The sequence below is a fragment of the Danio aesculapii genome, chromosome 19, assembly GCF_903798145.1.
Source record: "Danio aesculapii chromosome 19, fDanAes4.1, whole genome shotgun sequence".
NCBI lineage: Eukaryota > Metazoa > Chordata > Actinopteri > Cypriniformes > Danionidae > Danio > Danio aesculapii.
This window is the reverse complement of record NC_079453.1, coordinates 51,596,157-51,606,156: the sequence shown is the minus strand read 5'-3', so window position 1 is coordinate 51,606,156 and position 10,000 is coordinate 51,596,157. Positions and strand designations below refer to the sequence as shown.

The 10,000-nt window shown below is 46.4% G+C and overlaps 1 protein-coding gene across 2 annotated transcripts in view; it reads right to left on the bottom strand.

Annotated features, from left to right (window-relative positions):
- Positions 1-5,653, bottom strand: part of LOC130246384 (E3 ubiquitin-protein ligase TRIM47-like) — a 6,844-nt gene extending 1,191 nt beyond the window's left edge. Inside the window, exons 1-9 of one of the 2 annotated variants that reach the window (XM_056479314.1) lie at positions 5,450-5,653; positions 2,981-3,579; positions 2,709-2,804; positions 2,358-2,591; positions 1,844-2,012; positions 1,657-1,728; positions 1,533-1,553; positions 1,242-1,268; positions 990-1,165 (exon numbers count right to left, since the gene is read on the bottom strand). In XM_056479314.1, the coding sequence (XP_056335289.1) occupies positions 990-1,165; positions 1,242-1,268; positions 1,533-1,553; positions 1,657-1,728; positions 1,844-2,012; positions 2,358-2,591; positions 2,709-2,804; positions 2,981-3,577 (1,392 nt within the window). In that variant the 5' untranslated portion in view covers positions 3,578-3,579; positions 5,450-5,653. Of the gene's footprint in view, positions 1-989; positions 1,166-1,241; positions 1,269-1,532; positions 1,554-1,656; positions 1,729-1,843; positions 2,013-2,357; positions 2,592-2,708; positions 2,805-2,980; positions 3,580-5,100; positions 5,211-5,449 lie in introns of those variants that run through there. The other variant, XM_056479313.1, reaches the window with a different exon arrangement.
- Positions 5,654-10,000: the final 4,347 nt, after the last annotated feature.

The following is a 10,000-nucleotide window of genomic DNA, read 5'->3' as shown; positions in this document are numbered from 1 at the left end:
CACACCCGACCCATCACTGACCCACACCTGACCATCACTGACCCACACCTGACCCATCACTGACCCACACCTGACCATCACTGACCCCACACCCGACCATCACTGACCCACACCTGACCCATCACTGACCCACACCTGACCATCACTGACCCACACCTGACCCATCACTGACCCACACCTGACCATCACTGACCCACACCTGACCATCACAGACCCACACCTGACCATCACTGACCCACACCTGACCCATCACTGACCCACACCTGACCATCACAGACCCACACCTAACCATCACAGACCCACACCTGACCATCACTGACCCACACCTGACCCATCACTGACCCACACCTGACCCTCACTGACCCACACCTGACCCATCACTGACCCACACCCGACCATCACCCGACCATCACTGACCCACACCTGACCTATTACTGACCCACACCTGACCATCACTGACCCACACCTGACCATCACTGACCCTCCCCTGACCATCACTGACCCACACCTGACCATCACTGACCCACACCTGACCTATTACTGACCCACACCTGACCATCACTGACCCACACCTGACCATCCCTGACCCACACCTGACCATCACTGACCCACACCTGACCTATTACTGACCCACACCTGACCTATTACTGACCCACACCTGACCATCACTGACCCACACCTGACCATCCCTGACCCACACCTGACCATCACTGACCCACACCTGACCTATTACTGACCCACACCTGACCATCACTGACCCACACCTGACCATCACTGACCCTCCCCTGACCATCACTGACCCACACCTGACCATCACTGACCCATACCCGTCCATCACTGACCCACACCTGACCATCACTGACCCATACCCGTCCATCACTGACCCACACCTGACCATCACTGACCCACACCTGACCATCACTGACCCACACCTGACCATCACTGACCCTCCCCTGACCATCAGTGACCCAGACTGCCCTGTGCTGTACCTCCCAGTAGTGTCGGCCGGTCTGGAAGCTCTCCTTGCCCAGGACGCAGGACCAGACGTCGTAGCGCTGTGTGTTGTTCCTGTAGAACTGCAGCTTCTCTCCGCGCTTCAGCTGCTTACGGTCCTCCGACAGGATGAGGAACGGGTACGCACTGACTGGGTTCAGGCTCACATCCTCTATACACACACACACACACACACACCTCAGCAGACGCTTTACTACCATCCATGCGATATCATCAAGAATACTCACCCAGATAACCTTTGACCTTCTTGTGTCCTGAAAGAGAGAGATTACAGATCAGACAGAACCGGGCCACGCTGAGACTGACACACCTGAGCTCATCAGCGCTGGAACACTGAAGCTGATTATTATTGGCATCATTATTGTAAATAAATAGAGACGTGAACAGCAGCGCTGCTTTCATGAGCAGCGGCATTACATCTGTACATCACTACTGCTGTTTCCCTAACGAGTGGAGGAGCCACGGATGAAGACACTGACCATCAGCCCCTGCAGCACACAGACAACACACACACTGACCTGTCTTTATCCTGCGCAGATCTGTGAGAAACGAGAGAGAGTGACAGAGAAAGGTATTAATACTCCTACAGGTGCCGCAGGTGTGTGTGTGTGTGTGTGTGTGTGTGTGTGTGTGTGTGTGTACCTTTAAGTGACCAGTCCTTCCTCCTCATGGATCTTACACTCATCATGCTCTCACTCTCTGCTAATGTCGACACTGTTAGAGAAATCACACACACACACACAGATGAGTGACTCTCTCTCTCTCTCTCTCTCTCTCTCTCTCTCTCTCTCTCTCTCTCTCTCTCTCTCTCTCACACACACACACAGACCGGAGTGTCTGTACTGCACTTCTCCGCTGCGGATGTCCTCCAGCCGGTCCCGGATCTCCCCCAGCGCCGCCTTCACGTCCCCCAGAGAGAAGCGCAGTGTAAGCTCCGCCTCCTGTTCCGCCTCCTGTCCCGCCTCCGCCTGCATGGGGCCACTGGCCGCCTCGAAGCTCTGTGTGCAAACAGAAGAACGAGAGTAATGTTTAGAGCGGGCGGCGTTCCCGCGGTGCGTGAAGCGGGCGATATTTAAAGGTGGATTTCTACTTCTGTGTCAAGCACACGTGTGTGGACTGGCTTAGTGTGTGTGTGTGTGTGTGTGTGTGTGTGTGTGTGTGTGGTCACATAGCCTTGCCGTGGCTGACGCACACCTCTGAAAAAATGTAACTACACGTTGCAGCAACACATGGCACAAGCTCTGTGATTGGTCAGGTTGGGTAGCTGTGACAAGTGTGGGCGGTGCTGAGAGCCATGAGCCTGATGGAGCTAGTGGTAAATCGGGCCGTGGGTGGTGTTTCACCTGAAGGAAGCCGATGTGGTCGTCTGAGATAGCCTGAGCCTCCAGTCGAGCTCTGTGCTCCTGCAGCTGCGCCAGCTTGGACTCCTGCTGCGACACCATTCGCTGGCCTCGGCCAATCACAGCCTCTCTCTTGTCCTGGATGCCGCCCACCAGCTCAGAGCGGATTCGCTGAATGGAGGAGCTCATGTCCGACAGCAGCTGCTCCACCTCGGCCTGCTCGGCCTGGCTGTAGCTCTGCACACACACACGGGGGTCATAGACATGTAATAAGCAGGTTTACTGGACACACGCTGGGTTATAAGACCCTCTGCTGGTTATAAGCGGTAATAAGTGTGTAATAAGCAGGTTTACCTGTACGGTGAGGAGTTTACTCTTCAGTTCGGCCAGCTGAGCAGATCTTCTGTCCACACACTTCTGCAGCTCCAACTCCGTCTTACCCAGCAGTCTCTGTGGCAGACAATAACCCAGTGTCAGAGGTATAACCCAGTCTACTGACACAGACAGCTAACCCTCACACTTCTATCACTCTTTATTTTTCTCTGTCTTTCCCTGTGTGTGTGTGTGTGTGTGCGTGTGAGTGTGTGTGTGTGTGTGTGTGTGTGTGTGTGTGTGTGTGTGTGTACCTGTTTGAGTGCGCGCTCGGTCTGCACAGAGACAGTGGTGTGTGTGCGGTGCTCCTCCAGAACACAGATAGCACAGATGCAGCGCTGGTCGGTCCGGCAGAACACCTCCAGCAGGCGGCCGTGCTCCGGGCAGGTGCGTCCCCGCAGGGCGTCGTGCGGCAGCAGCAGGCTGTGTGTGCTGTAGAAGGGGGTGTGCAGGTGCGGCTGCAGGTGTGTGTCGCAGTAGGAGGCGGTGCAGGTGAGGCAGGAGCGCAGCGCAGGCTTCTTCACGCCGCTGCAGACGTCACAGAACACCGGCTCCAGCTCCGGTTTGGCGGCTGCGCTCGGGTTCTCCAGCCGGGCCTGCGCAGCCTCCCCGTAGCGCATCTGCTGGTACTTGAGTGCGATCTGGGCAAACACTCGGTTGATGCTGAGCTCCGGCCGCTCCTCGAACTCCCGCTTGCACAGTGGGCAGGAGCAGACGGCGCTGGAGGCCCAGTAGCCCCCGATGCAGCCCTGGCAGAAGTTGTGTCCGCAGGGTGTGGAGACGGGCTCGCTGAAGAGGTCCAGACAGATGGAGCAGGTCAGCTCCTGTTCCGAGAACAGCTCCGCGTCCATCACTGCGGGACAAACAGCAGAGAGACGGCTCAGCTCAGCACAGAGACACGAGACTACAGACAGAATATCAGACTGAGGAGCGTTCAGCACAGCACCAGCAGGAGGTCCAGTGGAGAAACCATGAATGAATCAGTGGTGGATGTTACTGAGAGTCGGCTTCGTCTGCAGAACTCAACATCTGAAGCGGATCCATAAGGTGTTCAGAGTTGTCCTGAGATCAGAATAGATGCTGTTGAGTAGTTTTAGGACAGCTGTGGTGAAGGCTTGATCCGCTTTAGATGCTGAGTGCTGCAGTTCAGTGTAACGCAGAGGTCCGGTGGCAGACCGGCTCAACTGATCTGCAGGTTCAGGATCTGCAGCAGTGATGCTGGAGCTGCATTCAGACCTCTGGGCTCTGTGTGTGTGTGTGTGTGTGTGTGTGTGTGTGTGTGTGTGTGTGTGTGTGTGTGTGTGTTCCTATTATCAAGTTACCAGCGGAGCTCATTGGCTAATTCAGTGTGTTGAATCGGCGATGGCTGAATAGAGCGCTCTGATTGGTTATTCAGCAGCGAATCAGAGTGTGAGACCATAAACTGCAGTGATGCAGGAGCGATCAGACGAGCGCTGTGATGAGGAGCTGAGCGCTGTGTGTTCACGGTGTGTGTCGGAGGTGCAGTTCCCCTTGAGAGAACACACACTGCCCCCTGCTGGAGCAGGAACACGCATCCTCCAGTGCAGGAGCAGAACACACACTCTCGCTTCAGTCGCTGCCGTCTGTGTGGTGTATTCATCCACTGATCTGCTCACTGATCCACAGTCAGCCTGCAGGAGGAGCGGCGTGTGTTTCTGCTCAGCTTAATTAAGAGCTGGTCGAGTATCTGTGTGTGTGTGTGTGTGTGTGTGTGTGTGTGTGTGTGTGTGTGTGTGTGTGTGTGTGTCCAGCAGGCGTGTAATAATCAGCATAAAGCAGATCCAGCCGGTGGTTAATGCAGTATAACTCCTCAGTCCTCCACCGCAGCTGCTGGTGAACCGCTCCGCTTTACTCCGCATCACCCAGCGGCTGATGATCTGCTGGATCCCTCCGCCGGGTCTCTCAGCAGGGTGTGCCGCTCACAGAAACACAATAATGATGAATGAGATCTTCACGTATCTCAGAGCAAAGGCCACATGCACAAACACTCAGTAAAAATGCTGAGAGGCTGGTTTAGCCGCTCCAGTTCCTCCACTGAGGTTGTGTAATGAGCGCTCCGACACACGGCTTCAGCTGCATATGAGGATATTCACAGACATGAACGACATCCAGCAGCCCAGTGACGGAGCGGACGCAGACTTATACTGAACAGAGATGTAGAGTGAACGATCAATACTGAACATTAGAGGAACATTAGACAGAGGAGACACCATGAACACATCATCATCATCATCATCATCATCATCATCCTGTAACTGATCTGTTCCTTTAGACAAGGTGAAGTGTGTAATCAGAGCTCAGAAACACAGCGAGGAGACCCACGACCATGAAAACATCTCATAAACTGACTTACCTGTGCTGAGAGTGTGTGTGTGTGTGTGTGTGTGCCGGGGAGTAAATGAAGCCTGCTCTTCTGTCAGTGTGTATTCATGCTGTCTCGTGTGTGTGTGTGTGTGTGTGTGTGTGAGAGAGAGAGAGAGAGAGAGAGAGAGAGAGAGAGAGAGAGAGTGAGTGAGAGCCTTACACACACACACACACAGAGAGAGAGAGAGTGAGAGGGGTTTGGTCGTCTGACAGGCTGAGCTGGTGTGTGTGTATGTGTGTGTGCGTGTGTGTGTGTGTGTGTGTGTGTGTGTGTGTGTGTGTCAATAGAAACTTCATCAGTGTGTCAGAGAGTGTGTATGTCAGAATAACACACTCACACTTCAGATTCTCCCCCAAACTGCAGATGATTTCCAGATTGGTTCCAGCGCTGAAGAGTGGAACAGCACCACACAGGCCCGGTCCAGACCCGCTCCAGCCCAACCTCTGATTCTAACAGCACTTGCAGAGACTTTACTCTTGATGTTGATTTATTCACTCAGTCCTGCTCTTACACTCTCTGTAGTGTTCAGATCTCAGATCAGTGTTCAGCCGAGAGACGAGCTGAGCTTATTATTATTCAGCTAAAGCTGGTTCTGCTGGATCTTGAACTGAAAATAAGCGGCGGTGGAGAGCTGATTCTGAAAGAGGATTTTCCTGAAACACCTGTACTTCCAGAAACAGCCTCTCCAACACACACACACACACACACACACAGACAGGGTGCAGTGTGTTCAGCAGCCAGCAGAGGGCGATGAGCTGTGCTGTCATTATTATAAGGTGTACCTGCTAAAGGTGTTCTCCATCAGAAACTGCAGGAAGTGTGAGCACAGCCTGCTGCTGGCCCTTATTCTCTGCTTGACTCTAAATGCTGAAGCTGTCTCTTTATGGACTGAATAAAGGCCTCCAATAGAGCTTTATAATCTGCTCATTTCTCCTCAGAGGACTGGACCGAACTCTTCTGATTAACCCGTCACTGATTTCTGAAGTGGAACACATCAGGCAGATCGCAGGTATGGGTCATCAGCTGCACTTTCACTACAGTAGAATTCAGCAGATGGTGTACACCTGACTGCTGTACTCGTACAGGCCGGTTCACACAGAGGAGCCGGGGGCCCAGACACTGGTCATCACACATCTGTGCAGTTAACTTTAGACCCAACACTCACTAAATAAATATAACCATACAGGCCCAGGGCCGGATTAACCACTGGACATTATGGGCACAGGCCCAGGGGCCCAGGGGCCCGTACGCACTTGGGCCCCTGCGAGAGGGAAAATTCTATTTTAGCCAAGTGTAAACAGCGCACCTCACTGGAATAAGCTAGTTGGGTGATTCCCACCATCACTGCTTGATCGACAGAGACAACATAACTGAAGAGTGCAGTCGACAGCAGCGTGAGTGCCGTAGCTCATACAGCGCATGACAACATGTTCTGACCTGATCGATCAGGAACCCGGATTGAATCCAGCGTCTGATGAACACGTTCTTCTGTTTCCCCCACTACACATCAGATTTTGCCTACACTGTAAACCCGAATCAGTTGACTTCACTAGATTGTTGCGTGGAAACCCGTTACAGGAATCACGTTTAGTTTTTACATATATTCAGCTAAACAGGTTAAGCTGTATTAAAAGAACATCTTTCGTGTGTGCAGAAGACGAATTAAACTAGGATTAGAAGTCTTTCCTGTACATCATCAGTTCACATGACTTATTTTATTGAGGAAATGTTTTGTAAAATGACTATTCAATTGAACAGAACATATATTCATGTAAATAATGCTTTTATGCAATGATAACTGTTATATTTAAGTAATCTATTATAATTAAAATAATGCCCCTGCATTTTACAATTTTAAGCACAAAGAATCAAACTACAGTTCTACAGGGATCATTTCTGTCTGGCATTAGCAATCATTGCTAATAGCACAATTGTGCACATTTTGCAGTGAATCGAACAGTGATTTAATTCTTGAATGTCTGCAGATTGAGCTTTAACTCACTGTAGCCCAACATGAGGAGAAGTTTGTTGGATGAAGAGAAACGTGTTCTTTGTTGACTTGGGGAACAGGAGTCCAAACAGAATGCACAGCGTTTGACAAGTCTTTGATGCAGTCCATCACAAGCTGTCCCTCAATGATCATCTTAACGGAGCTTCTTCTGTGATAAGTAGGATTTTAAGGTGGTGGAATGACTGGATCATCAGAGTTCTACCATCAGAGAGGATCAGTTATGTTTCTCATTACATAATCATCAATAATGTTTAACAAACTTAATGACAGAGACACAAAAGACAATATGTGAACTGGTGTTGACCAATTTACTTTAGCTTCAGTTACACTGCAAAAGCTTTAATTCATTCTACAATGGTAGATTTAGCATTTACTTATTGACCCTCATTCCCAATTTAACTGTAAGACTTGTGTATCTTCATCTTTCCCTCAATTTAAAGTCACAAAGCCAAATTATCTTTAAATTAAAGTTGGACTTTTAAAACGGGGACCCAAAAATCACAGGTCTCATTAAAAATCTCTTAAACTCTTCTGTGTTCAGTCTTGAGGGTTGAATATATATTGACATGTTAGAAAGTTTGGAAAGATGTTTTGCTGTTCTTAAGTTTCACTGTTTTAATCCAAGTGTGAACGTTTTATAAAGTATAAGGACCATGCATTAATGGAAAGAATGTTTTCATGCTCCTTTAATAAATCCATTGAGACAATAAGTTATGAAGCATGGTTTAAAGAGGCTTGAGTCTGTTAATAAATGAATGAATGAATAAATATGTTGGACATGTGTATTAGACAAATAATTTAGTCACACTAAGGAAATGTTCAATAATTTAACTGTTAAAAAATAATGCCAATATATAAGGACATGAACCAACGCTGGTTTGCTGTAAAAGCTCTGACCACAGCTCTCCAACATTCCTCTCTATAACTGAAAGATCTCAATTAAACAGACTGTGTTGATCAAACATTTCGGTAACTCTTCATAATAACTACACACTATGAATCATTTATTAAGCATTAGCAAATAGTGTGAATTCTTTATCTGTTAAGCTTTAACTCTACATTAATAAGCGTTAGTAAGCAGTTTATAACTGCAGCTACAAATACTGTATTCTTGACTTATAAACACATTTATAATCTGCTTATTAAAATACTTCATACTTTGTTAATTTATTTTTCAATTCTAAATGAAGATTGCATTATTTATAACCCATTTTTAATTTAAGAGTAGTTGAGGGTTTTTAGGATAATTCAGAATGAGTTAGTAAATGATTAATAAACTATTGAAATTAATGTATGTCTTATTATTCAGGCATGTAGTAATGGTTACTATGTATGTTAATAACTGCTTACTCAACTTCATCCAGTTCTGTGACCTAATCTAAAGTGAGGACTATTTATTGCTTTATAAATCCCTTATAAATGATAATTAAAGGCTCAGTATCAAATGAGCAACAATATCTTTGCAATCTGATCTAACAAGTAAATGACTGTAAACTTTAACCGCTGAGGAACAGGAGTGTCAAAAATACAACCAAATTGGCTAAAACAAAACAAATAATAATCAGTTAACAATATAATAAGATATTAAATAATAATATATAATAATAATATTTAAACTGCTCAGTCATTTTATTTTAGATAGCATAGCGCTTTAGATGCAAAGATTTATTTTTATTTAAAAAAACAGTTTCATCTGTGTATCTTCAAATGAATAGAAATGAATAATGTCGTTTATGTCATTTTTCCTGTTTCAGACTTTAACTGAGCCTTTAATTATCATTTATAAGAGATTTATAAAGCATGAATAGTCCTCACTTTAGATTAGCTCACAAAACTGGATGAAGTTGAGTTAATAAAGCATTTATTAACATACAAATGAACTATTAGTAAATGCCTGAATAATGAGATATAAACGTTTATTAATCGTTATTAACTCATTCTGACTGATCTTAAAAAAACACCAGCTGCTCTTAAATAACTAGGTTTATAAATAATGCAATACTTAATTTATTAATGAAAACGAATCAATTAAAATTTATGACAGTACCAAGTATTAAGGCAGATTATAAATGTGGTCAAGTCAAGAATGCAGCATTTGTAGCTGCAGTTAATAACACTACTTACTACGTTTATTAATGTAGAGTTCGTGCTTATTAGAGATGTAACTCACTATTTGCTAATGCTTAATAAATGCTTCATAGTGTGTAGTTATTATAAGTGTTACCAAAGTCCTGCTTGAGGTTCTTTCCCACTGCTGAACTACACAAACACCTGCAAAACAAGGAAAAGACAGAATATTAATATCTCTAAACTAAATCACTAAAAAATGGAAACTTCAAATTAAAACAGGTCAATAATAATAATGAAGTAAACAATAAGTTAAAGAAATAATAAAGTAAATAATAAAGTGACACAAAAGACTGTAAGCAACACTTAACAGTGAGAGAGAATAATAATATAAAAATGTTATTATTCTTAAATACTGTACTGATCTACTGTAAACGTGCAGGCCAGCGCAGCAGGATCAGCCTGATTGCAGGTTAAGACTCCTCCACCTCTTTTTTCCTAACTGCAAACGTGAGGTCCATCTTTACACGGCAATAAGAAAGTTTAGGGGGAAAGTTTAGAAAAAGCTACACATATAACTGTAACTGTACTGTGAAAGTAAATCAGTTCAGCTAGGACCTCAACTTCTTACACAGTTTAAGCAGAGCTTAGTTTGTGGTTTGAGAGGTCTCGGAACAGATAGGGGTAACTGATCGGCATGCTACCCGACGATGGAGAGGGTGTCGCGCACGGAATTAGGGAGAGAGGGGCGTTGGTGCAGTGGATGGCGGAGGGGGGGTGTCGCGGACGAAGTGAAGAGGGTTGGAGAGG